This window comes from Schizophyllum commune (assembly GCF_000143185.2).
Source record: "Schizophyllum commune H4-8 unplaced genomic scaffold SCHCOscaffold_18, whole genome shotgun sequence".
NCBI classification, from domain to species: domain Eukaryota; kingdom Fungi; phylum Basidiomycota; class Agaricomycetes; order Agaricales; family Schizophyllaceae; genus Schizophyllum; species Schizophyllum commune.
The window spans coordinates 387,906-414,784 of NW_026089555.1; the positions used below are offsets into that span (position 1 = coordinate 387,906).

At 56.2% G+C, this 26,879-nt stretch overlaps 7 protein-coding genes across 7 annotated transcripts; 4 read left to right on the forward strand and 3 right to left on the reverse strand.

The window, feature by feature from the left end:
* Positions 1-748: 748 nt before the first annotated feature.
* Positions 749-2,004, forward strand: SCHCODRAFT_02521686 (uncharacterized protein; the record flags this gene model as incomplete). The annotated part of the gene is made up of 6 exons (XM_003026138.1): positions 749-889; positions 926-1,039; positions 1,161-1,434; positions 1,494-1,564; positions 1,623-1,880; positions 1,933-2,004. The coding sequence occupies 6 exons, from the start codon at positions 749-751 to the stop codon at positions 2,002-2,004; spliced, it is 930 nt and encodes a 309-aa protein (XP_003026184.1).
* Positions 2,005-2,515: 511 nt separating this feature from the next.
* SCHCODRAFT_02558791 (uncharacterized protein) lies at positions 2,516-3,804 on the forward strand (the record flags this gene model as incomplete). The annotated part of the gene is made up of 8 exons (XM_050343737.1): positions 2,516-2,734; positions 2,783-2,875; positions 2,930-2,941; positions 2,993-3,266; positions 3,312-3,382; positions 3,438-3,644; positions 3,679-3,695; positions 3,750-3,804. The coding sequence occupies exons 1-8, from the start codon at positions 2,606-2,608 to the stop codon at positions 3,802-3,804; spliced, it is 858 nt and encodes a 285-aa protein (XP_050196965.1). The 5' UTR covers positions 2,516-2,605.
* A 10-nt stretch (positions 3,805-3,814) lies between these two features.
* On the reverse strand, positions 3,815-9,115 carry SCHCODRAFT_02645875 (beta and beta-prime subunits of DNA dependent RNA-polymerase). Its single transcript, XM_003026221.2, has 18 exons — positions 9,024-9,115; positions 8,839-8,971; positions 8,634-8,783; positions 8,220-8,585; positions 7,957-8,172; positions 7,547-7,906; positions 7,371-7,490; positions 6,635-7,322; positions 6,298-6,582; positions 5,821-6,248; positions 5,522-5,768; positions 5,366-5,473; positions 5,066-5,313; positions 4,860-5,015; positions 4,573-4,807; positions 4,344-4,516; positions 4,109-4,296; positions 3,815-4,059 (listed from the first exon to the last, which is right to left on the reverse strand). Exons 1-18 carry the CDS (start codon positions 9,059-9,061, stop codon positions 3,990-3,992), a joined length of 4,209 nt encoding a protein of 1,402 aa, XP_003026267.1. The 5' UTR covers positions 9,062-9,115; the 3' UTR covers positions 3,815-3,989.
* An 89-nt stretch (positions 9,116-9,204) lies between these two features.
* SCHCODRAFT_02645878 (SE-domain-containing protein) lies at positions 9,205-11,595 on the reverse strand. Its single transcript, XM_050346466.1, has 6 exons — positions 10,575-11,595; positions 10,125-10,524; positions 9,946-10,074; positions 9,806-9,896; positions 9,624-9,750; positions 9,205-9,566 (listed from the first exon to the last, which is right to left on the reverse strand). The coding sequence occupies exons 1-6, from the start codon at positions 11,358-11,360 to the stop codon at positions 9,390-9,392; spliced, it is 1,710 nt and encodes a 569-aa protein (XP_050196966.1). The 5' UTR covers positions 11,361-11,595; the 3' UTR covers positions 9,205-9,389.
* Positions 11,596-12,044: 449 nt separating this feature from the next.
* On the forward strand, positions 12,045-13,214 carry SCHCODRAFT_02645880 (N-terminal nucleophile aminohydrolase). The gene is made up of 6 exons (XM_003026140.2): positions 12,045-12,104; positions 12,157-12,200; positions 12,259-12,353; positions 12,406-12,487; positions 12,543-12,698; positions 12,766-13,214. Exons 1-6 carry the CDS (start codon positions 12,082-12,084, stop codon positions 13,143-13,145), a joined length of 780 nt encoding a protein of 259 aa, XP_003026186.1. The 5' UTR covers positions 12,045-12,081; the 3' UTR covers positions 13,146-13,214.
* A 1,201-nt stretch (positions 13,215-14,415) lies between these two features.
* On the forward strand, positions 14,416-19,632 carry SCHCODRAFT_01176952 (uncharacterized protein; the record flags this gene model as incomplete). The annotated part of the gene is made up of 6 exons (XM_003026141.1): positions 14,416-15,361; positions 15,412-16,217; positions 16,367-17,071; positions 17,123-17,644; positions 17,694-19,123; positions 19,179-19,632. 6 exons carry the CDS (start codon positions 14,416-14,418, stop codon positions 19,630-19,632), a joined length of 4,863 nt encoding a protein of 1,620 aa, XP_003026187.1.
* An 834-nt stretch (positions 19,633-20,466) lies between these two features.
* Positions 20,467-21,201, reverse strand: SCHCODRAFT_02707277 (uncharacterized protein; the record flags this gene model as incomplete). The annotated part of the gene is made up of 1 exon (XM_003026223.2): positions 20,467-21,201. The coding sequence occupies one exon, from the start codon at positions 21,199-21,201 to the stop codon at positions 20,467-20,469; it is 735 nt and encodes a 244-aa protein (XP_003026269.1).
* Between the last annotated feature and the right edge of the window lie 5,678 nt (positions 21,202-26,879).

Consider the following 26,879-nt stretch of genomic DNA (forward strand, 5'->3'; position numbering starts at 1 on the left):
TTGGGATCGGCTTTGACTGGGTTCACATTCGATCCATCGCTTGTCCACGGACACGTTTCCTCCATCTTGTTAACCATCCACCTACAACCGTGTCCGCTGCGCCGTATCTGGTAACACTCCGCCCCGCGATAGAGGTTACACCCCTGCAACACTTGACTGCACCTTCAGCGCTGACAACCATCATACGTGGGTCATAGTAGTTATCACCCGTCGGTTCTGGTGCTAACGCTATTTCCAGGAATTCTTCTTTTCCTACGTTCGATCTTTTCACTGGATGTTTATTCCCTCACCAAGCGAAGTGCACAAAATGGGTCATACGACGTCCATCTATCCACAATTCGCAGCCCTTGCCCTCAAAAGCAGGCGGGTAATTTGGAACTCGTCGCTGGTGTACATAATGGCAAAAGCACGCCAGCCATCAATTGGCACTGGTACCGGGAGCTGACAATGACCGTCTGCTTATCAGGAATCAGGTTGCGGATCGAGGGCATATGCGAGAAACACCGCGTTGCGCCAAGTTCGCTCTCCGAGACGTCCTTTGTCTCTTATTTCTCCTCGTATCCACACCTCGTCCCCCGCTGTTGTAGGAGTGACTGAAATCTATGCCTACTGATACGTTGTCAGCTCTTCCGGCGCTCATTCCGATCGGTCCTTCCGCCTCCCCACACATGCGAAGTATAAAACGTGCCACCAATGACATCCTGTCCTGCCCCCTACACCTACATCTTGTCCCATCTCCCGATCCACCATGCTCTACAGCACTCCGCTTACGCAGTTCATGGTCCATGGCTTTCGATCTCTTCCGACCTTCAGCACCGAGGCCGCCGGTTTTTTATACACACTCTTCCTTTTCATGAAGTCCGATGTCACGACGACTATAATTCCTGCCGTACGTACTCTACCAAGCTTGACTTGAGACTCGAAGGTTGATAACGGACACTCGAAGGTCGCGCTCGGCGTCAGCCTCGTGGGCATTCCCACCGCCAGTGCCTTTCTCGAAGGTCTACTATGGCTGGCGCTGCATTTGCTCGCCTTCGACGTAAGCACCTTCGAATTTTGCTTAGCAAAGATACTCACCATTGCACGTCAGACTCGGAACCAGGTAGCTACTACTATCCCTTCCTGTTCCTTCTTTTGGCCGACTGAGAGCGCTCTTCTAGATTATTGGCCTCGATGAGGACCGCTTGTCCAAGCCCCATCGTCCCATCGCTGCCGGAAGAATCTCCCTTCAGGCCGCTCAAATTTTACACCTCCTTTTCTCCTGCTCATCTCTCCTTCTAAGCGCGCGTTATGGCCTGTTGCCGCACTCCGCCGTCTATCTCGCATGTGCCGCAGCCTACAACGACGGGAATCTAGCGCGATTTTGGGCGAGCAAATCTGCGATGATCGGCATAGGATTGGGAATATGTTGCTGGGGGACTGTGGTGTGCTTCAGTAAGCCATGCGTACTTTTTGAGTGAAGAACCGATCCCGCTCAACGCTCCATTCGTCAGATCAGGGCCGGCCCCTGGGCCCCGTGGCCATTCACGCGCTCGTCATTGTCGCACTCCTGCTAGCCACGACGGTAAGGTTCTTCTATTTGTAAGCCGCGTGTCGCCTCAACTTACTCCTCTCCTCTGCAGGTCCACGCTCAGGACTTCCGCGATGTGACAGGCGATGCTGCAATCGGGCGCACGACGCTGCCGATGGTTCTTCCGTCCTCATTCGCACGTTTGTCCCTTGCTGTACTCCTTATCTCGTGGTCGACAACACTTGTGCACTTCTGGGAGCTTCCAGCAGGCGTCGCTGGCTTACTGTACGCATTGGCAGGAGTCACGGCATTGTTTTTCATACGTGGCGGGACAGAGAAGGCGGACCAAGATGCATGTTGGTGGTACAATGTGAGTGTTACATCCAGGAGGATATGGCTCTCAGTCTTATGCTTTCTGTTAGATGTGGTTCACGGCCTGTTTGAGCTTACCTGTGTTCCAGCGACTACAGCAGGACCTCGAGCACAACCTGTAAATATCCTTACGAGACGATCTGCGACCCGCTCGAAGGTAGATATCCCATCCCAACTTGTAGATGTCACAGATAGTTTATGGGCTACCACGTTTGCCGACTCCACATTGTGGTGCACCGACCAGGATAGTGCTTACCTCGTCAAGGCTAGTCAGGAAAATAAACCGGCTCCCCCTCTGCCCCCGAGATCAGAATATCGTGGCTTCTTTCTCGTGTCCTTGGACGGTCCGTTCGACGATATGGCGGGACAATACCGTTCAACCTCCATTGTATGCTGACTATGCGAAAGCATCAGGAACAGGCAGTCATCTTGATACCATCTCGATGTCTACGCTTGACGTCGGGAACAGGGAGTGGAGCCAGGGCTTCGGTCGATCTGAACGCCTGCGAACAGACCGGTGAGTACCTTCCCCCGAAGCTTCGGACCTCGTATTCACGTTCGCTCGAGGAAATTGCCTGGCCAACGATGAGGACGCCTCTGCCCGATTGTACCACTATATAAAGACTGGCCTGGCCGATACTTGTTTAGTCCCTCAGCCGCCCGCCCATTCTTCAGAGACCGCCCACACTTCTCTCCGTCTGAAGATCTTGTATTCCACGCATAATGCCCTCGACTCGCCGTGTCGTACAATGCGTGCGGTTTGTCCGCCGCCAGTCAGCCAACATCGCCGCTTTCGCCTACACGATATTTCTTTTCATGAAGTCAGACGTCGGTACTGTGATCCTGCCCACTGTGAGGTGCTTCCCTGGATTGCGCAGAAACGAGCTAAACAAGCGATAGACATCCTTAGGCATCAGTCTCATCGGTGTCCCCGAAGCCCACGCTTTTCTCGAGGGACTCATCTGGGTGACGCTCCATCTTCTCGCCTTCGATGTAAGGACCAGTTATACTTGTCTTACTCCCAATACTAAAGTACGTGTTTGATAGGTCCAGAACCAGGTAAGGACACATTAATCTCTCATGCATGCCCTGTAGACAATCTCAACCCAGATAATCGGACTCGAGGAGGATCGCCTGTCCAAGCCACACCGTCCTATTGCTGCAGGACGCATTAGTGTTCAGACCTCCCGACGTCTTCATATTTTGTTCACCGTCGCCTCACTCCTTGATAGCATGCGCCACGGTCTACTTGTCCACAGCGCGAGTTACTTCGTCTTGATTACGATGTACAACGAAGGAAATCTCTCGAGCTTTTGGATGACCAAGTCCGGTATCATCGCCGTCTCTATCGGCATCCTGGGCTCCGGCGTCGTAGCCTGTTTTGGTGAGTGGCCCACATTTGTGGCACTCCTTAAACCAACCGTTACAGATCACGATCGTCCGCTCTCCCTGACCTCCATTCACGCGATCATAATGACCGTGCTCATCCAAGCTACGACTGTAGGCATCCAGGACTGCTTGCGTCGCTTTGCATCAGGCCTCACCAGCTCACCAGATCCACGCTCAGGACTTTCGCGACATGGCTGGCGACGCTGCCATAGGGCGCAAGACATTGCCGATGCTTCTTCCTCGAGCGCTAGCGCGATGGAGCATTGGCATACTCCTTCTTAGCTGGTCCATCATTCTCGTCGCCTTTTGGGATCTGCCTGCTGGGGCCGCGCTGGTGATGTATGGCCTCGCGGGATATACAGCTTGCTCCTTCGTGAGGAGTAATTCTCAGAATGATGACCATGAAGCGTGCTGGTGGTACAATGTTAGTACCAAGCACTACCGATTGCGGCTGGATGCGCGACTGACGACTGTCCAGATGTGGTTTACTGCTTGCCTGGCTCTGCCACTTTTCCATCGACTTCGGCCAGTGATTTGAGGTATGACTTCAATGAATCTGTACCGATATCGGGACCACACATGGTCAATACCGGATACGTGATATAGACGCGCTCGATACCTTGGTATAATTTACATACATGTAATGGAAATTCGAGTACAACATACACAGAACAACATATCCAGTCCCGAGGTCTACCCCGTCGCCACGAAGACGAGATTACAACGCCCCTTCGAACAACAGCGGTCTTGGCTTGCTGATTGACGGTGCTGGTGTGACAAGTGCGGGCCTATCAGTCGTGAGCAACTGCGCCCTGGAAGACTCTCAAGCCTACTCACATGGATGTTCCGCATTGTGCGGCGGGGTTACCCATGATAATACTCTCTGATACGCCTGCAATCGCATCACTTTTCCCGTAAGCTGCCGCATCAAAGAGATGGTCTGTGGTTTTCTCGAAGGACGCGAGCATGAGAACGCTGTCCTTCATCTTGGCCACACCGAAGCGAGTGATTCCCAGAACTTCGCCCTGCACGAATTGTGAGTATATGATATATGGCTGTAGGTTGCGCGCACCTTGTAGCTCATAACGTCTCCCAATAGCATGACGTGCCGAGGATCGATGTTCATGTCGTGCGACTTCATCGTGTACTGAATCTCGTTGATGATGGTTCGCCGCGCCGCCTCGATACCCAACACTTGGGCGACTTCAATCACATGATTGGACGTCGTCATTTCCCCCACGACACCTTTGATGCATACATGAGTATGGAAAGAACACGGACTTTCAAGGCCAGGTACATACCTTCCGTGATCATGCACTTCTGCAAGCCGTATCCTTCCACCAGCAGTTCCTTGTCGCCCTTCTTTCCCCTATAGTCATCTTTCTCCTTGATATTGATGACTGCGCGATGAATACTAGGGACGCCCTTCACGACAACATCCGCCAAATTGCGCTTCAGATCGCGTATTCGGTAGAACTTTTCGTCGCCTTCAATGTAGATGCGCAATCGGTTCTTGCGAGAGAGTACAACGATAGACTGGAAGAGCCTGTTGAGCGTCGCAAACCTCGGGTCGAATTCGCAAACGTACCTCCTGTTTGACCTTCAGTTTCCGGGTGCTGACAATCGCCCACTTGATGTCATCGAGAGTCATCTCGAGTTGCAGCTTCTGTATCGCCCGCATATCCACAATGATGCCAATGTACGTGTAGTCGGGAGCCCATGCCTCCTCCAACACCGACGCGATCTGCAAGCCGTCAAATTATGTATTGAACGCGATCGGAATCATATACTCACATCACCCAACATCGTCTTCTCCAGCCGCCCCTTGACAATACGTGCAGACGCCTCGCTATCCCGCGTCACCAACTTACAGCTTATAATGGGCGTGCTGATGTTCTTCGACGCGTTGATGATCTCCTTGATACGCGGTACACCAAGCGTGACGTTCATAGATGCGACGCCAGCAAAATGGAAAGTCTTGAGCGTCATCTGCGTTCCTGGCTCACCGATGGACTGTGCGCCGACGGCTCCGACGGTAGAACCTATGTTAGGACAAGTGAGGAGGACGCCGAGAGCCGCAATGCAGATACGGACCAGGCTCGATGCGCGCCTTCACGTATTTCGTCCATGCTATCTGCAAGAATGTACGGAGCTGCGCCTCCGTCACCTTCGCCTTGTTGTCAACGACAGCCTTGTCCGCGTCTATTCTTGGATCAGCGCCAGAACGTTTGCGTTGAAAGAGACGCCAACCCGAAGCCCCCATTGACAAGTCCATCTCCTCGTCCCAATCGTCTATACGCTCCATTGCGTCGTACATTCCGCGTCTTTCTCGCAAGATCGCCAGCCGCTTCGCGACCTTCTCCTCGATGAAGTCGCGAATCGAGTCCATGTAGGTCGTCGTGCACTCGCTGACCCACTTCGACTTCGCCATTTCCGAGTTCATCAGGTCCATGACCTCGAAAGGTAGCAAGCCGCGTCCCTTTCGCGATGCGATGGCCTGTCGAATATTCATCAAACGATACCTTTGCGGTTATGAGGAGGCTACGCACCGCCGAGTGAACCCACGCACGCTCAAAGTCAATCGGCTGCGCGTCCCCTTCCAAGCACGCGGGATCCAAACCATCGTCACCATATCGAAATTGAACCACACCCGCGGCCGAGTTGCGCACCGTCAAGTCGTATTGCGTCGTCAGATCCTCCAGCGCCTTCATCAGTCGTCGTTGCATGTAACCTGTCTCCGCGGTCTTCACTGCAGTGTCAACCAGGCCTTCGCGACCAGAGATGGCGTGGAACAGGAACTCGGTGGCGACGAGACCAGTGTAGAAACTGTTCCGGACAAAACCCTTGGATGGAGGCTCCTTAGACTTCTTGGGGAAGTGAGGCAGTGATCGGTCCTGGAAGCCATCCGGGACACGATGGCCAGCGATAATCTGTTGCCCGACACATGCCACCATCTGACAGACGTTGATGACGGAACCTGCGACCTAACTGAGCCAAGTAATCACAGTGTATGCTCGCCTGCGCACCTTTCGATCCAGACGTAGCCATGATCAGCGGCGCGTTATGCCTGCTGAGTTCCCTCATGCAAATTTGACCAGCCTTCTCTCGAACATTGGACAGGATTGACGAGATCTCAGCCTCCAGCGTCTGCTCTTGATCGCATCCGGGTTTGTTCTTCAGTCCACCCTTCTTCGCCAGAGCAATCTTATCCAGGCATTCTGCGTACGCCTTCTCAATCAGGTCCTCCTTCTTCTCCGTCAACTCGGGCCCCGGAATGACGTCGTTGATGCCCAAGGAGAAACCGTAGTTAGCTATCGCAGACGTCAGCCCCTCGTCCAAGCAAACAAAGCCCTACGCACTCACCTAGGTACCTCGCACACAACTTCGCCACCCTGTTCATGGCCGCCGCCGCCTCGTGTGGCCCATAGTCCCGCAGGATCACCCCGAAGATCGACTTCTTCTTGCCACTCCCTATCGTCGCTTTGTCCATCAATCCACACATGATCTCGCTGTTCACGATGACCAGCCACCCGTCGTTCGCCATGAGATCATTCCTCGGTTTCTCGATCGCAGGATAATGCTCCTTCTTCACTTCCTCCACCTTGTTGCATTTACACTCGACGTTCACGAACACCTTCGATTTGCGGTTCGGGCGCATAAGGACGTTGAAGATCTGCTTCCCGGTCCACAGGCGCTGTGGCTTCAGTATCGTCGGTGGTGGAATGTCGATCTGCATGTTCGCGTCGGCGAGATAGCAGCAGATCTGCGTGAATGCGCGGCGGTCGAAGAAAGTGTCCTTGCGCGAAAGTAGATACGAGGCGGTGATGAAGTCCTGAATGGCGGCGATGACGGGGTCGCCGTTGCGTGGAGTGACGAGGTTGTGCTTGACACTCATAAGCTCGAGAGCTTCGGTGCGAGCTTCTTCGGTCTGAGGGACGTGAAGATTCATCTCATCACCGTCGAAGTCGGCATTGTAGGGGCCGCAGACACACTCATTGAGTCGGAAGGAGCGCCATGGTCGTACTTTGACTCGGTGACACATGATCGAGAGCTGCGTAGGTAAGGTCAGCGAGGTCACAACCCAAGACAGACAGCAAACCTTGTGCAAGCTCGGTTGTCGGTTGAAAAGTACGATGTCGCCGTCTATAATATGCCGCTCAACGACATCACCGATGGCCAGGTTCTCCGCCACCGCTTTCCGATTACCGAACTTCAAGAACTATGCCGTGTGTTAGTCGCTGCTCACTAGGTGGCCAATACTGCCTTCGAACGTACCTTCTTGTTCTCCCCTCTCGCCACAAAGTTCGCCCCCGGATGGACGTCCGGACCGTTCAGTACTGCCTTCCTCAATCCCTCCATATTATGCACTGTCACCCTCTCCGGATACGTCAAAATCTTCGCCACCCTCTCTGGGACCGCCACCTCGTCTATCCTGAGATTTGGATCCGGCGAAATGACCGTGCGGCCTGAGAAGTCGACACGCTTGCCCGACAAGTTTCCACGGAAGCGGCCCTGCTTGCCTTTTAGGCGTTGGACGAAGCCGCGGATGGGGCGTTGGCCAGGCTGGGAGGGTACGCCCGGCAGTTCGGAATTGATGTACATGGCCACGGAGAGTTGGAGAAATTCCCATTGTTCCTGACGAGAGGTGAGCGGGGGAAAACGAAGGAATGCAGTAGGAAACGTACCATGAACTGTGGTGTGGGCGCACCTTTCGCAAGGCCCTGCTTAATGAGCGCGTTCGTGAAGACGATCTCCGTCAGCTTGACCGTGAGGTCATCCTCATTGGAAGCGCCATCTTGTGCGACGGAAGGACGGATGGCAACTGGAGGTACAGAAATATACTGCCAAAGGAACTCCTCCGGCCTGCCGAACTTTGGTCGCAAGCCCAACAACTCGCAGTCCTGCGTCTCGTCAGCTCCGATCTCCATTTCCTCATACTACTACGCACCTCATCCGATATCCTCCTGAACAAGTCCAGCACCTTCAACGGGTTCAAATCCTCGTTCACCGCTTTGTTCAGAAATTGCGCGAGCTCCTTCTGCGCCTCGATCGCGCTCGCAAAGGTCCGCTTCCACCTCTCCATCTCGTCCGCCGTCTTCTTCGAGCGGAATTTATCGTGAATGATCTTCAGCGCGCCCGCCTTCTTCACAGTGCCGTTCGTTGCGGCGCAGTACGGGCAGTAGACAACCTTGCGAGCCGCCGTGTTGACGGCCTTGGTAAGGGCCTGGCGCTGCATGTTCTCGAGGTTGGAGCGGCGGAAGCGTTTGAGAAAGGTGCGCCGCTCGGGCTCTTCCAGCAAGACTCTGGCGCATGTCTGGAGGAAGTGTGAGGGAGGAAGATGAGGGAGCGTAAGCGCACGCACCTTGCAAATGCACTGTAGGATGCCGATGGTATGCTTGAAGTAGCCGATATGGAAGACGGGAACACAGAGCTTGATGTATGCATAGTGCCCCACGCAGTTCACACTGGACTGCCCGCACGTCTCGCAGAATGCGCTCTTGTCAGTCGTCCCCTGCGCCATGCTGCTGTCAATTCCCCCAGCTTGTGCCACCCCAGTAGTCACGCACCAGTCGCCGATCGAGTACGCCATCTTTGACGGGCAAGCGATCTGTAGCCGTATACAAGTCCCTATGCGTGATCTCGAACTCGGATAGCTTCACCGTGTCCTGGGGATTGAACAAGCTGAACTGCAGCTGCTTGCTATAGGAATAGCTCAGCCATAGGGGTTGGGATCGAAGAGACGCGCACTTACATGACCTTTGGGTCCTTGTGATGTACCGGCTCCTTCATCGTGCTCGCAGACGGACAACAGTCAGGGGGACTGACGCGCTCGCGGAACGCGTGAGCTAAGCGCTCAATTTGCACGGGATGATTGACCTGCATACGGATCGCACGGGCCGATCATCCGCGAATGGTGACGACGCTCGTTTTGAGGAGGAAGGCATGAAGACATGCAGAAGTTTGATATTCCTGGTATACTCGAGTACGCATTATGCATTAGGTTCATACTGTAGATAGATCCTTCGTCTGAGGGAGTCGCCGCTCCCGTCCCGTAGTCAGTCATACTGCATCGCATCTATGCCCATGGCCTCATCGCGTCCACCACAACCTCATCCGCTCACACAGACAACGGCTCAACGGCCGCTCCCGCCGTCGGCCACGTCGCCACCTTCGCCACGCCCGCCAGCATAATGGCAAACAGCAGCACATTCGGTACGTTCGCCAGTGCCGTCGGTGCCCAGCAGCGCACCTCCGTCCACATCAGTGGCACGAAGACCACGACAGCGGTGTGAAACTGGATGCATAAGTTCAGTACCTTGCCCCCGTTGCGCGAAGGAACGGCCAGACTCACCACCGATAGAGCCTTCGCGACCTTGCCAAAGAACGAGCGACCGTCGTTCTGCTGGAACATGATGTAGATCGCGTAGAATGCAACGCAGAAGAAGTGGTAGAAGAGCAAGAAAGGCGACTCGAGCATGCTAGAAAGCTCCCTGTTAGCTACATTGCCCAGCGCAGGTACGACCGATCACGTACCCGCTGAGAATGCTAACGGGCTCCGAGACGCACTTCCCGCCGCGCTCAAAGTACCTGAAACACCCTGTACGGAGGATCTCCAAGTTCTCGTCTATCAAAAAGATAAGGAAACGTTGCAGGTAAAGGGAGCCAGCGCTCACCCTCGGCGCCGAAGAGGTCGTAGAGCGCGACACTGAGCACGTTGATCGTGCTGCCGAGTGCCTTGCGCTCCCAGTACCACTTCCGCAGGACCTCGTTCATCGCGGTCCAGTCACCGAAAGCGTTTTTCTCTGAAATTGCAATTAGCCAACCGCGGCGAGCCACATATTGTACGACTCACTATTCTTTGCGGCCTCCTTCGACAACAACCGCGTCAAGATGACTACATCGTGTAGCGCCACCGTCATTCCACCGCCAGTTAAGGGATGGCGCATATTGTACGAGTCGCCGACCAGCATCACGCCCTCCTTGCGTCCGTTATGCACCGCCGGCTTGTCCTTCTCCATGTAGATCTCGTCCTTCTTCGAACCAGAGAACGGAAGAGAGAGCAATGACCAAGGGATGTTAAGAAGCGAGAGAGGGAAGGGGAGCGAGGAGAGGTGGAAGACATGCTGCGGTGCGGGAGGGAGGAAGGAGTTGGGCATGCGGCGGATACGAGTGTCGGGGTCGTTGAGAGAGTTGATGATGGGTTCGCGCATCTCTTCGGGAAGCTGCTGAACAACTCGAGTCGCGATGTGTTCCTTTAGACGCGTCAGTCAAATACCCGCGGGGTCAGCGAGTAGCAGCGCACCTTAAGATCCTCAGGGAAAGGCTGAGAGACATCCACCAGCATACGAGTCCCGGTCCTTCCCTCTTCCCCCTCTCGATTTCCGTTGTCGATCTGATACAGCAGCACGGGCCCGTGGTTCTGCACCAAGCACACCGTACCGTGGTTCGGGTACGGCAGCTTCGCGTCGCGCACCACCAGGCCTACAAAGTGGCTCCGCACACTCGGCTTAACGAAGTTCTCCTCCCCCATCACCGCCGTGCGGAAGTTCGAGAAGCAGCCGTCCGCGATGACGGTGAGCGGCGCCATGAAGCTCTCCTTCACGTCCTCCCCGTCCACCTTGCGCGTCGCGCGCACGCCGAGCACCACATGCGGCTCGAACTCGCGTGTGATGAGCTCGGACACGGTCGCCTCGAGCATGTCCACACCGCCAGCGCCCGCCTCCCCACGCGCACGCTCGCGCACCTTCTCCCGCAGCGCCTGAATAAAGCGTCCGTAGTGGAAGCCCGCGCCGCGCGCGTCATTGGGATATGGAATGTGCACTTTCCGGCCTTCGCGCGTGTCGATCACGCAGTAACCCTTGCACGGCGCGGAGTCGAGGTTGTCGATCGCGTCCTTCATGCCCAGCTTCTCGAGGCTACGCACGCCGCCTGGTTGCAGCAGCTCACCGACGATGCGGTCCGGCTCCGCGAGCGAGCGTTCGAGCAGGCATATGCGAAGGTGCGGCTGCTCACAAGAGAGCGCGTATGCGAGGGTCGCGCCTACTACGCCCGCGCCGACGATGATGATGTCGTATTCCGTCTTCCACATAGTCGAGCTGCCGACGAAAAAGTTGAGATGGGGGTCCAGTACAAGCCCGGTGCACGACCTGCGGATTATAACGCGCCTATATCCCCAGAGTGGCTCGATATTGAGGTTTTCGTGCCATCAAAGACGGCAAGCGGGATTGGTCCGGATTGGTCGAGGCCTAAAACAAATTGGGCGGGAGCGCTTTTCACGTGGTGAAACGACGGAGGCCAGAGCGCACATTCTTCAAACAAAGAGGCTGGATTTTCTGAACTGCAGACATGCTGCGCGGGCGTGCTGATGAGAGGAGACAAGTACCCAAGGGCAGTCAAATCGCGCATCACCAATGCTCTGTCCCATGATCGCGCACGTGCCATAGTTCGACTTGCCTTGCGAAGGCGAATTCAGGGAGGAGGTGAAGGGGCGGCGCCCTACACAATCGTTTGAGAAGACACAGAAATAGTCAATGTGCATGAGTACAATAGATTTCCTGGATGTCCATGGTGGCAAGACGGAAGGCGAGCCGTAGGCAACGTTGCTGTGTGAGAAATATATATACTCGACAGCAATGCATCCGTCTTGGTAGGTTCCAGATATATTGACTTGAAGCAGTTGCAAGAGCTATGAATGATGGTTGAAAGCAAGCGCGACAGGGGGAGACGCGTCGCTGTGACTGTGACACTCGCGTAACGACTCGCTTGCGCGTCCAGCGCCTGTCCGTCACTTCTCCCTCTACCTGCTCATCATGTCCAGGACCTCCTACGACCGGTCTGTGCATTTGTTTCATCTCTGATCTTGCATCCTTACCTGCGCTTTGCAGATACCTCACCGTCTTCTCGCCCGAAGGTCGACTATATCAAGTCGGTTTGTACTCTTCCATCATTCGCGAAACGTTCAATCACTTCATGTGGCAATCGCATAGAGTATGCCTTCAAGGCGATCTCTGGATCTGGACATACCGCCGTGGCAGTACGAGGGAAGGATACATGCGTCGTCATCACCCAGCGCAAAGTACCCGTGCGTCTACCTCTTGACCTTCCCGTACATCTTCACTAACGCGCCAGCCCAGGACAAGCTTCTCGACGCGTCTACCGTCACCCACCTCTTCAGCATCACCCCCAGTATTGGCTGCGTCATGACCGGTCTCATCGGCACGTCTGTCCACCCATCGTGAAGGGACCGATCGCTCATCGCAGTCCCCCGCAGCCGACGCGCGTTCACAAGTATACCGCGCGCGTGCTGAAGCCGCTGAGTTCCGGTACAAGTACGGCTACGAGATTACACCAGATGCTCTTGCTCGTCGTCTCGCCAATATCAACCAGGTGTATACCCAACGCGCCGCCATGCGTCCCCTCGGCATCTGTACGTCTCCCCTCTCCTTCGTCAGTCCACCTTGCTCTCCAGCTCATTCTGATATCACTCGCCTCAGCCATGATCCTCATTGGCATCGACTCCGAATACGGCCCTCAAGTCTTCAAGCTCGACCCAGCTGGCTACTTCGTCGGCTTTCACGCGACCGCCGCCGGGCAAAAGCAGCAGGAGGCCATGAATCACCTCGAGAAGAAGTGGAAGAAGCTGAACAGTGGGCAGGGGCAGGACGATCCCGCCGCCGCCGGACGCTCGCTGTCCAAGGACGCCGTGCTGGAAATGGCGATCGAAGCGATGTCCACCGTGCACGCGACGGACTACAAGCCGGGCGAGATCGAGATTGGCATTTGCTCAACAGCGGACGGCGAGGAGGGACTGTGGCGTGTATTGGACGAGGATGAGGTAGAGCGGCATTTGCTAGCGTATGCTGAACGCGACTAGCTTGTACTGTTGTAATATCTTTCACTCTGTCCGATGAATTGTTAACGTGCGATTCCCCCTGATCCTTGCATCCAAGACTAGCCTGGACCCCAGGACCAAACCGCGACGTCAAAGTTCCTACGGGAAGAGCAAGACGTCACGGAGGCCAGGTAAACTTCCCGACGTTTACTTAGAGCCTGTCCAGTGACGCCGATGCTGCGAAATCAAGTCCCTGGCGAAATCCCCCGCGAGTCACATGATCGTCGTCGGCGCTCGCGTGGTCGCCCCGGGCTGTTGTGACGCACGCTGACTCGGCCCGCTGAACTCCGGATTATCCATCTTGGGTGCGTTCGAGAACCGATAAGGACTATATTGTACTATAGAATATTCAGACATGGCCCTCGTATCTTTTGGCATGTCTGAGGAACCTGGCAGTGCACATAGCAGCTCCTGACTTGGCCTGAAGTCAGACGGACTCGACGAGCGCTGCGCGCAATATGCCCGAAAATTACTCCCCCCCACAAAAAAAACTCGCCAGTCCGGACCTCCGGATTGTCAACCTCATATCTTCACACGACTGCGGTGTATTGACTTCAAACACAATGATTTATATTCTAGTACTTCGTATGTCCCCCACACGCCCTAATGACCGCCTCGATCCTGTCTGGCATCTGATCCACGAAGTGATTAATTTTGTCAATCATGAGTTCATCCTAGAGCTGTTGAAAGGTCCTCTTCAGCCCGTTGATGGAGGTTGGGGTTCGTGGAAGCTGGCGTAGGCAATGCTTGAGGAGGCCCCAGACAGGCTCTATGGGAGAGATGTCGGGGGAGGAGGGGGGATGGGGGAAAACCCGGACTTTTCTCCGCCTCATCCACACAGGACCCCTGACAATACGGTTATATTCCAGATACAAATCCGGACAAGAACGGCCCAAAATTGGGTGCTCACCTAGATACTAGTCCGGACAGGAACTCGCGGTGGGGGGCGGCGCACGGATACAGATCCGGACAAGTTCGGGCTTATAGGGGATCTCCGTCAGATCTACCGATGTATTGTTATGCGCCTTAGTACAGTTGAAGGTCTTTTGGCTGAGTGGTTAACTACGATGTTGGTTTGTTTGGCTTGGAGTTCGAGTCAGGGAGCTCTCTTTTTGTCAATGCCGCTTGACTAAGCGCTCAGCACATTTATTTGCATTTTGCCCCTGAGATCATTGGCGACCTATCTGGCAGGTGAAATTCCCCTTCCCGTCGCCCTCCTCCATAGATGAGAAGTCCCTGATCACCTCGTACAATGGCCCTACCTGTACCCGAGCACACTGTCGACTTCACTCGCGATGATGCAGGCTCCTTTCACGAAGATGAATGGATTGGAACCGGCAAAACCTACGACACACGTATACTCCCGGACTACGTGACCGATGCAAAAGCTCGCCTACTGAGCATCCCAGCGGACTTCGTGGCCACACACCTGCCTTGGAAGAACGCACCGCTGCCAGTCACGCGTGTCCTATCCCTGGCCATCATCCCTCGCCCGGAATACAGCTTCGTCGCCCTCAGAGCATCATCATTCTTCAGCAAAGACAAGCCCGGGGAGGTCGACCCGGTTACGCTCCTCAGTCGCTCGATCCCAGCGGCAGACGTCTTGCTCAAATACGAGAACTCCCTCGGCCAGGCATGGCTGGATGGTGCACGGTCGATCGTCGACCAGCGGTACAATGACGGACGCGATCGGATGCCGTTTTGGGTTATTGGAGTGTGGCGGTTTTCGGCAGACGCGTCGTTGAAGAACAAGCGCTGGAGAGCCGCCCGCCAGTACTTGCAGGACTACTCGGGATCGTCAGCATACGCGATACAGCTGCGGAACGACGCGCTCGCAGCGCTGGATGTACTTCCCTTCGATGTCTTGTGGCCAGAGCGACCAATCGCCTCCACCAGCATCCTGTCCAGCTTCCCGCAGACCGCGTGGCTTGGCGACGAGCATATTACCGCCATGCTGATCGTGCTGAAGGAGAGATTAGTGTCGAAGGGCATCAGCGACGTGCAGATCGGCCCTTACATGCTCGGGTTCTACATCACCAAGTATTGTGAGCGCGGGCCAGAACACTTGAAGCATCTGGGACTATACGAGAAGTTAGCGCAGACGAAGAAGCTACGTTTGCTGCTCTTTCCAACGCATGTCAATGACAATCATTGGATCGCGGTGTACATCGATTTTGTGAAGCACGAAGTGGGATATGGTGAGTTCGGCTGGTTCAATGAATAGAAATCACATCCTCACCTCTTGCAGGTGACTCGCTCTCACAAAGCGGGTCTCTGGCGCCAACAGCGTTGATGAAGAACATCCTCAAGTGGCTGAAGGACACCTTGGGTATCAGCGCGCGGCTCAAGGGAGACTCATTGCCACGTACCAAGCAGGTCGACTCGTACAACTGCGGACTGTTCACCGTCAACACCATTGCGCATGCGGCACTCGGGGTACCCTTGCATCGGTCGACCGAGGGCCATGTTCACCGTCTTGAGTGGTTTCTTGTACTGGCGAAGCGATGGTGCGCCGCGGTCAAGACCACTGTTGACATCTGCGGATCGTCAGACAGCAGTCGTGATCAGTACATGGAGCCGGTCACGACACCTTTGCGATCGCAAGACCAGGACATAGTCCATGCGCAATCACTTCCCAGCAGCAGCTCGGGCTTGACGACCGCGTCGACATCTGGCTTCGCGGACAATATCCCCGATGCCGCTTCAGATGGCTCTTGTCAGGACACATCGCTGGTGACCGAGATGGCAGACGCACCAGTGCGCGTTAATCTCCTCGAGTCGGAGCAGCCTGCCAGTGTCGCTCCTGCTGCATCCGCTACTGGTGAACCTAGCCGATCGCATCTACCCACGGCCGTGCGAGCACCAAAGCGAGCTCGAGCGAGTTCCGACTCTGGCTCAGAGGGTTGGGACAGCGAACGCGAGACGAAGAAACGAAGGGTTCCTGCGGGCGAGGGAAAGAGCAAGTCTGCGAAGGCAGCGACCAAGTTGCGCCACGCCGTCAAGGACAAGAGGTTCAAAGTTGACGAGCACGCGTTGCAGAGATGGAGGGATCGTGTGCGTGAGCTTGATCCGCACGTGGCCTTCGATCCCAAAGACATCCAGCGTTTCCGCCACTCGGCGTGCTCGGAGTGGTTCGCGTTAAAGACCCTTACGACCTCACTCGTCTACGAAATCATTTCAAGAAGGACTGTCTTGCCTTGAAGAGTAGGAAGGCCAAAGGAAAGAAAGCGAAGGCTCTCAACACGGCGCCTCTCACGTCGTACTTCAAGTTCGACTTCAGGGTGTTGCCTCAACCCCCCTCTGCCGAGTCACGACCCTCCCTCTCCTCCAGTCATCCCTCCACTCCTGTTCAACCTCCGCTTCCTTCCGTCCAACCTCCCACCCCCGCACCAAGTCCGGTAGTGCGCAGTGTGCCACCAACATCCTCAGCATCTCCGTTGGCGCCTAGCGGCGAGCCCTGTCCCGGAATCACCGAGGCTGATGACCCGCGCGTACTACAATACCTCTCGCGCACATCGGAGGGCGGGGGAGGAGCGCCATCTGTGATCTCTATTGGCCGGGACGAGCATCCCGACGTGGAGTTCTTTCGGAACCTTGACTTTGAGCAGAAGCGTAGGATATACTTGCTGCAGATGCACGCTCGCAAGTGGTTGAATGATCATAGCAATCTCCGCGTCTTCTCCCGCAACTGTTCAGGAGTCGCTGGCCCTCGAACTCACACCGGCTTGCATCATCTGCCATGCGTGGAATGCCGTAGCGTCTTCGCGTCTCGCGCCTTCAAGACTGCCATCAACAAGCCGATACCAACAGACGAGAACTACATCTACGTGAACAAACGGTTCCGAAATGCAGCAGTCGCCAAGATCTATGCACGTACGATTGGGCTACGTTCAATCATTGAGCAGCCGGTATGTCCTCATCATTTTGTCGTTAGATAGTTACTGACGGACATGCCACAGGATGCGAAGAACAGCATGTATATTCGCTTTGCGATTGCATCCCTCGAGAAGAAGATCAAGAACGATGTCTTGCTCGGCCTTATCCAGCCAGTCGTCACGAAGCTCGACCGGGAGGAGCGCGGTGTTGGGATGCAGAACTTCAAGTATGCGCCAGCGTGGGAGGAGGTCTGCAGTATCGTCCAGATGACTAGCAAGTCCGCCGCTCGGGCGCTGGGCAAATATCTACCGATGCCCGCGCAACGCAGCTTCAACCGCAAGATCGCACGACAACCTCGCTTCCCGATGGAAATCTGTGACGAGACTTTTGAGCTTGTTGTCAGTATCTTGCGCTCGATTGGCTATTCGGGTCCTGTTAGCGTTGCCTGCGACGACACCAAACTGTTTGATACGTGGCGTCTGTACTACGACTTGGTGACGAAGAAGTTCTATCTTGTTGGTGGCACCGATGGCCCCGTCCTCGTCACCAACCCCGAGAAGGTCCAGGAGCTCATGGATTCTTTGGCTGGCAAGAAAGCAAAGAAGGTGGGTAATTACTCGAAATGGACGTGCTTGCGACTGATGGCTGGACTAGGTGCGGGTGTGGACGCTAGTTGTCGAGTCTGCCCAGAAGATCTGTCCGATCATCATAGCCGCGCTCCCGATCCCGTCCGAGATGGACGAAGAACAGCTCTATCCACACCTCGAGCGCATCCTCCACGGATTGTTGAGCCGCGGCATCAACGTTGTCTCGTATGCCTGTGATGGGACTGAAGTGGAGCGCGCTCTTCAGCGTCGAGTGCTGACTGAGGCCGACTCGGTGAAGACCTACACAATCTCGAACCCATTGCATGGTGCGCCCGACACTCTTATCAAGATCGCTATTGTGCAAGGCCACCCCATCGCGCTCGTCCAGGACTCGAAGCATGCTCTCAAAACCTTCCGCAACAACCTCTTCTCGGGCGCGCGCTGCCTGGTCATGGGAGGATTCCTCGCCTGCTACGGAACCTTCCATAACATGGCATTCGAAGACGGCTCACCAATATATAAGCGCGATGTTCTGCGACTGGATCGCCAGGATGACAATGCTGCGGTGCGCCTATTCTCGGCTGCTACACTGCAGCATCTCTTTCAGAAACATCCAGAACGACTTGGCGAGCTGGTATACCTCTTCGTCTTTGGAGAACTCATCGACGCCTACCAGAATCGTGCCCTCGCGCACGATGAGCGCATCAAGATGGTGCTCCGTGCGCGATACTTCCTTGATCATTGGCACCTGTTCCTGCAGGTTGCTGGGTACAAATCGACCACGAACTCGCCATACTTCCTCTCGCGCGAGGCTGCGGACATAGCGCGCATGATAATCGAAGGATATCTCGCGCTCATCTACATCCATCGTGACTTCATGCCTAGCGACCGCCTCTATCCATTCCTACCCTGGCTTCACTCGAGCGAGGCGTGCGAGCACGTCTTTGGTTCCGCGCGACAGCTCATCAAGGACTTCACAATGCTGGACTTCTACTACATGATTCCCAAGCTGCGTATCAAGATCCGCCAGGCGATCCTCCGAGGACTTTGCGGGTCGAGCAAAGCGACCGCTTCCGGGTACAACCACACGTACTTCGACACTACCAACATCGATGTCCTCGCCCTCTCCCGCTTTCCCGACGATGCGGCCATCGACGCGCTGGCCATCGAGGCGTCGCAAGAGGCTGTAAGCCTCATGAACCTCCTGGGTGTACGCCCCGATCAGCTTCGAGGTGTACTGTCTCTGCCGCTAAGCCTTCCGGGCATTGACAGCCTCCTTCCTCCGCGATGCGACGCTAAGGAAGATGAGCAGGAGGACGAAGGATGCGGAGAGAGCCAGTCAGACGAGGACACGGATGAAGAGCTCACCGACGCGGAAGCTCTGCGAGCCGCCATTGATTATGCCGACGACGGAGGCCTGCCCGGTGCAGTGCAGCAGGAGATCACGAGTATGACGCATGCCTCCATTGCCCTGACTCTTGACGAGCAGATTTCACTGTAAGTGCTTGCACGTCGTCAGGACTTCTTTCTGCTTTACTAACTAGAAGCTCAGATATACATTGCATGCCGAGGACGACAAGTCGACTGAGGAGCTGCATGATGTCGATGCAGAGGAGTTTCACTCCCTCCAGATCGAACTCCCTGCGCTCCAGTTGCCTGATTCGCGCTCGCAGATCGTATTCGGCACTCCAGGAGGATATGAGGCGCAAGAGCTCGATCTCGACACCCTTGTCCGACTACGTCAAAAGCACCAAACCAAGCAAGCGGCGGATGGCACGCGCACTCGTAGTGTGCCTGTTCATGATTCCGAGGTCGCGGATGATGAGCGCGCCTCCCTACGCGCACAAATTTCCGAGCGGCTACGCGACTGCCTGCGACAAAATAGCGAGATCGTGCAGGGGACCGGGAAGGAGCGCCTCGCGCGGTGGACAGAGGGTGATGGACAAGCCTCCGGAAATGCAGCGAACGCTGCTGCAATGGCGGATGCCGTAGCCAAGAAGGTATAGCCCCAACGAAGTCTTCTCAGATCGGTGCACTAAAGGATTCTAGGCTGCGGCTCGCCGCCAGCACATATTCTCGCAGGTTTTCGCTCCCCTCAAGGATCATCGAAGTTGCCTACCACTTCTGATCAACGCGAGAGTTACCGGCCTCCGTCCTCTCAAAGCAGGAGATTATGGCGTGATCTACACTAGCAAAGGGCTGCGCGTTGGGAAAGGTATGTCTGCGTGTACGCTATGACATCTCGCGCGCGAGCTCACCGAACTCAAGTTCTGGAGATATATTGCAAGACCGGCGGCAAACACGGCAAGCATGCGTGTACTGAGCGAGTCTCCAACATTGCCGCTGTGTCCTATATGCTCGTGCAGCTCTTCGAATGCACGAGCGGTGTGTATACGAGATGGAACGCCATAACGACGCAGACAGCGCTATTGCAACTACCCCACTTTGCCCAAACCTCTTCTCATCATTTCCTCATCGCGCTCCCTTTCGACAGGCCTCCCCAGTCGACGCCGTTTGGTATACAACTGCACGAGCAGGTAGCAGACGAGGTCAAGGGGCTATCGACAATGATGCCTCAGTTGTTGCGTGTCATGGAGTTGTTCAAGAAGCGTACATAGAATGCGATCCTTGGGCTCTGTACGTAGCTTTCATAGCAAAGGACAGCGTGCAGAAAACTTGTGGTCGTGTAGTATGGGGCTGGAGCAGGGTCCGCGGCGCCGGAGGTGCCGGAAAAAAATCGAGGAAAATACAGGAAAATATTGCGGTCAGATACTAGTCCGGACAAGAACGGCGAGGACCCCCGTCGGGGGTCCGGACAGGAATGCCCAAAAGGCCGACTTTCAGTATCCGGCCTCTGTGTGTATTGTCAGGGGTCCTATCCACACCCGTGTGATCTTCGCCCCATATGCCGGCGCCCCATCCTGCTGAGATAAGACCTCCCAGCCAGTCTCCTTCCGCACCTTCTCATAGAACAGCATCCACGCCCCCTCTAGAACCTGCTCAATGTAGCGAGCAGCTGTCATACCCCCTTCCCTCCCACCAGGATAGTTGAGAATGACGAGCGGGCCCTTTCTGTCTTTCATGATGCATCCCCACACCATGATGTGTACAGGCAACTGTTTGAAGGTGGGTATCAAACAGTGTTCCTTGTACTTCTCGTCTGGACGGCGAGTGATGAAGATAGCATTGCAACCACGGTCGGTGTGGACATAGTATTCATCGGTCCAGGCAACGTTGGTGAGCGAGCGTCTTTGGTGCGCTTGAGCCCACTGCAGCCTCTGCTTCTTGTGAATTGGTGTGAGGTAGAAGGCGTGCTTTGCCTTCACCCGACGGTACCCCTTGGATGCCAGGTACCTGCGAACTGTGGATGCAGAGACACCCACAAGCTTTGCCACCAGCTCATCAGGCTCCCGCCAATCACAATGGATTTTGTGCATGATGTGGAGCTCCGCTTTGGGCGTGAGCTTGCGTGGGCGTCCCTTCTTGCGTTCCGTGTCACATTGCCGTTTGAAGTTATACCAGATATCACAGCCACTATGCTTGTTGATTCCTTCAGCACGGGCATGAGCAGCCATGTTTGGCCTTCGGCCTGCGGCTTCATCGGCCAGGCAGCGGCCAACGAAGCGATTTCGAGTAGCTGCATTGTAGTGGCGATCTCGCTGACGGCCAACCATACATGATAGTGTAGACTACAAAAGAATCAGGCAACGCAGACATGCGCCATCGCCACGTGATTGTGATTGGACCGGATGGGCGAGTTTTTTTGGTGGGGGGGGAGTATATTTCACGAGCTAAATAAGCGCAGAGAGCGCAAGACCTCAGTCTTCCTGCGTATAGGATAGCGACTGAATTCATACCTAAATAAGCGCAGAGAGTGCAAGACTAAAGTACAGTCAGTATAAGTAAGAGTAAAGTAAGTAAAAGACATACCCTCAGTCTTCCTGCGTATAGGATAGCGACTTAGGGAAAAGAAGGAAAGAATACACGCGTATGTACGGGGCCACCGGGGCAAAGCGTGGGGAAAAGTCATGTGATCATGTGACACCAACTCTGGGAATGTGACACAGTGATTCCTGGAGTTGGAAGCGGTCATGTGACTCCGGGTGAAGGCAGACTCGCCCTACCGACCCCTTTTGACACTCCCACTCGAGTCTGGCCGTAAACCCATACCTTGGCAGAACTTGAGATGCTTCTCATGAGGTAGTGCCTTGGTAAAGATGTCCGCAACCATCTCGTCCGTGGGGTACCAGAGGACGACGCACTCGCCGGTGGCAACCAGCCCATCGCGGATGTAATGGTACTTCCGCTGGATGTGCTTTGTCCAAGCCCGGAACTGAGCATCCTGGCTGAGGATAATGGCTGCACGGTTGTTGCACCTGAGCTCGGTGGCACCAGCCTGCGGACGTCCCAACTCCTCAAAGAATGAGCGGAGCCACGCCAAGTGCTGGCCAGCATTAGCGAGACCAATATACTCTGACTTGGTAGAAGAGAGAGAGACCATGGACTGCCGCTTGCTGGACCAACCAATGGCGCCCCGACTTGAGATGAACACAAAGCCGGAGGTAGACTTGGACGTGTTGTTGCATCCGCCCCAGTCAGCGTCAGTGTAGCCATGGAAGTCGAGGTCCATGCCAGCGTCAGCGCCATCGTAGACAAGGCACCAGTCGCGCGTCTTCTTGAGGTACCGGAGGACACGCTTGGCCAGTTCCCAATGGCAAGCCTTGGGGGCGGCGCTATAGCGGCCAAGAACCCCCACCACGTAGGCAGTATCCGGTCGGGTACCCATCATCCCGTACATGAGCGAGCCCACGACACTCTGGTAGGAGATGACGGGACCTCCGGGGACCAAGGCCATGTGAGTGCGCACCTCGTTGTCGTTCGGGTCATCGGCGGAGATGCGAGTGCTTGTGGACATGGGGGTGCTGACGCCCGTGCAGTCCGACATGCCATACCGCTCAAGCACGGTGTCGATGTACTTCCTCTGGGAGAGGGAGATCGTGCGCTTGCCCGGGTGCCGGATGATCTCGATGCCCAGGAGGTACTTGGCGGGACCCAAGTCGCGCATCTTGAAGGAGGCGGTGAGCTTCTTCTTGACGCTGTCCATGAAAGGACGCGAGGTAGCAGCGAGGAGGAGGTCGTCAACGTAGACGACGAGGAAGCAGACCTGCTTACCGTCCCGGAAGACGTATAGGCAAGTCTCCGAGTTGAGGCGCACAAACCCGAGCTTGTCGAGCTTGTTGTGGAGCGTCTGGTTCCACGCGCGACCGGCCTGCTTGAGGCCGTAGACCGACTTCTTGAGTCGCCAGCAGTAGCCCTCCCGGATGTCCACCCCGGTCGGGGGAAGCATGTAGAGTGTCTGTAGCAGGTCACCATTGAGGTAGGCGGTGTTCACGTCTATCTGGTCAGTGTAGAGGCCGAGGCGGACGGCGAGGGCGAGGATGATGCGGATGGACTCCAGGCTTGCGACGGGCGCAAAGGTGTCCTGGTAGTCAACTCCTTCCTGCTGAGTGAAGCCGCACGCCACGATGCGCACCTTGTACCGCTCGATGTTCCCTTGAGCATCCTCCTTCAAGGAGAAGACATGCTTGGAGGTAATCGGCTTGACGCCCTCCGGGATGGGTACCTCCTCGTAGACGTTGTTCAGCTTGAAGCTGTTCAATTCCTCCGACTGCGCGTCCAACCACTTGTCACGCTCTGGGCTCGCCATGGCTTGCTTCCAAGTGGTGGGAATCTTCCGCGCGCCGCTGCTCGACCGACCACCAGATGCCGCGCCCGCAAAGAGTTCATCATTGAGAAAAGCAAAGTTCACTGACTTGCCCTCTTCATCGGGTTGACCCAGGGGATCCCCACCCCCCTGGGTAGGCGCTGGTGCAGGTTCTAGTTCGGGAGCTGGTGCGGGAGGAGGAGGAGGAGCTTCCGCCTGAGGCAGCTGCTCTCGACGTCGGCGATTTTCCTCGAGTTGCTGCTCGCGCGCGCGGATGTTTGCTTCGCGCTGCTTCCGCTGCTGGGCGGACACCTTCCAGTGGTTCTCCTGCCGCTCCCGAGCGTTAATGTAGCCCTGGTCCTTGTGCTGGTTTGCCGTTCGCTCTTCTGGCTTGCGAAGGCCAGGGCGGCGTGATGGACCAGCGGCGGGGGCAGGAGCCGGCGGTGGCGTGGCCGGTGGCAGAGACCGGTGCAGTATGCGCGTCTTAGGTGGACGTGGAGCCGGCGGTGGCCCGTCCGAGTCAGGGGAGGACGGACGATTATCTCCCACTGGCTCTGGTGTGGGTGGACGAGGTGCTCCCACTGACCCGACTGCAGGTGGCTGGGCCGGCGCATCATCGTTGTCATCGTCCTCGCTGTCACTGCCTGCATCTGGAGCAGGAGTGTCCTTGGGCGGCAGACGGAAGTACTTGCCAAAGTCCTCCCACTGCTCGGCAGACACATCGTCTTCGCCCGCGCGCATCTCGTCAGGAGAGGGGGAGGCGTCGTCGAACTTGACGTGCCGGGAGATGATGACCTTCTGAGTGGCGATCTTGAGGAGCTTGTACGTACGCCTTTGTGCCCTCAGACCAAGCGTAGCCTATGAGGATGCACCGGCGGGCGTGGTCGGCGAACTTGCCCTTCCGCTTCTTCTTTGGGATGAGCAGGTAGGCGGGGCAACCGAAGGGGTGCAGGGCGTGGACGTCAATAGGGCGCTTGACCTTGCGCATGCGGTTGATGGGCAGCTCTCCCTTCTGGCGGCTAGCGGGTGACAGATTGATCATGTCGGTGGCGTACTCCATCGCGTACATCCAGTACTTCCGGGGAAGCTTAGCCGCACAGAGGTTAGCGATTGCCCGGGTGACCAGCGTCTGGTTCATGCGCTCCGCTATGCCGTTCTGCTCAGGCGTGTAGGGCGCCGTCGTCTCGTGGATGATACCGCGTCGCCGGAACTCAGCCTCCATCTTGTTCGAGCAGAACTCGCCACCGCCGTCTGTGCGGGTGAACTCAACCCAGCCGGGGAGCCACTCCCACTGCTTGATAGAGTCGCGATGCTGATGCGCCACTGACGGAGCTTCTTGTAGACCTCCGACTTCTTCTTTGTGAAGAGCGTGTAGACGCCCGAGGAGTAGTGGCAGACGATGACGATCCAGTAGAGATAGCCGCCAATCGCAGCAGGGTCGACGGGGCCACCAACGTCACAGGAGACGAACTGTAGCGGGCGCGAGGCGGGCGTGGTGCTCCGCTTGAAGGGGAGCTTCTTCATCTTGCCCATGACACAGGGCTCACAGAAGGATGGGATGCCGGTGAGTGTGTCGACCTCCCCGAGCTGACCATGACGGACCATGTTGCGCAGGCTCTCGAAGTTCGTATGGCCCATGATCTGGTGCAGCCGGTTGATGTCAATGGCGGTGAAGGCGCGTTCGTCCGTGCCAATGGGCTGGCAGTCAACGTGATAGAGACCGTGTTTGCGCGTCGCGACGCAGGCAATATTGCCGGAGGAGTCGCGGATAGTGCAGGCGTTGTCCTTAAAGGACACGCGCAGACCACGCTTGGTGATCTGGGGCACCGAGATGAGCGTCAACGCAAGGTCGGGGACGTGTAGTGTCTTCCGAATGGTTAGCGCGCGCACACCATCCGGTGTCTTAGAGGCGAAGCAGGCAGTGCCAATGCCTACTGCCTTGATGACGGACACATTCCCGAGGTAGATGTTGCGCGGCGGGTCAAGGACACGGTAAGTGCTGTCGTCGAAGAGGCGCTTGTCGGGGGTCATGGTCTTTGACGCACCCGAGTTGACAATGTGCGAACCTTGGTGTCGCTGCGGTCGCTTAGGATCAGACTGGACATAGGCGGAAATCTTCTTGTAGGCACGGCGCGAGACGGTTACATGCGTGTCGTCTACATCCAAGTCCGAGTCTGAGTCCAAATCCGAGTCCGAGTCCTTCACCTTGTTCGCCTTCGCCTTCTCCGCCGCCCGCTCCTTCCGCTTCTTCAGCGCCTTCTCCTTCTGCCCGATGATCGTCTTGCACTCCTCGGTGGAGTGCCCCTCACCGTGGATGACGCAGGACACCTTGGCCTTGGCCTTCTTCTTGCCCTTGTCCTTGGGCTTGCGCGGTGGGGGCGCGCGAGAAGAGGAGGCGGCGTATGCCTGCTCATCGTCCGAGTCCTTCTTGCTGATCACCTGCGCCATCAGCTTCGCCTCGACGTAGGAGAGGGTGAGGGGCGCGGTCTTGGAGCTTCCCACCGAGATACCGGACGAGACGATCTTCCACTTCTCTGAGCTGGGAAGGGAGGCGAGGAGGATGAGGGGGACGAGGTTGGCGTTGAGGGGGTAGCCAAGAGTGGCGAGCTGGGTGACCAATTGCCGGACGCGGTGGATGTGCGCGCTCATTGCCTCGCGGGAGACGTCTCCATTGTCGGCGTCGGCGAGCTTCGCACGGAAGATCTTGATCAGTTCGGTGACCGCCATCTCGCTGGTGTTGGTCTGCTCGAACTTCTCGACGAGTTTCTCCCAGAGTTTGCTCGCGTGCTAGTACTCGTGGAGCTCGAGGGCAATGTCATTTGAGAGGTACTCCCGGATAGTGGAGAGGGCGCGGGCGTTCCGCCAGGACCAGGTCTCCCTCCGCGCAACTTGGTGAGTGGTGGAGGAGGGGCCCAATCCTGTGGATGTGGTGGTGGTCGCCGGAGCACCGGGTGACGTGGACGGGGGTGAGGACGTTGTTGGCGTCGGTGGAGTCACCGCGATCTCAGGGGGAGGGGATTTCTCCGATCCAGTCACCACAGAGGTGAGATCGTCCCTGTTGAGGGCGTCGGTGACCCGGAGGCGCCAGAGCGGCCAGTCCGCCGCATCGGTGAGCGTTGGGACCTTGCTGTCCTTGGGAGCCATGGCGCAGAGTGGGATAGAGTGAGTTGCAGATCGAAGTCTTGCTCGATTTAGGCCACGGGGCTCATAACCTTTCACAAGCTAAATAAGCGCAGAGAGCGCAAGACCTCAGTCTTCCTGCGTATAGGATAGCGACTGAGGGAAAAGAAGGAAAGAATACACACATATGTACGGGGCCACCGGGGCAAAGCGTGGGGAAAAGTCATGTGATCATGTGACACCAACTCTGGGAATGTGACACAGTGATTCCTGGAGTTGGGAGCGGTCATGTGACTCCGGGTGAAGGCAGACTCGCCCTACCGACCCCTTTTGACAGTATATATACACTACAATACTCAAATATACTCAGAATTCTCCTCCCTCTTCCGCCCGAAGCCTGTCTCTCACGCTAACCAAAGAGGCGAGAGC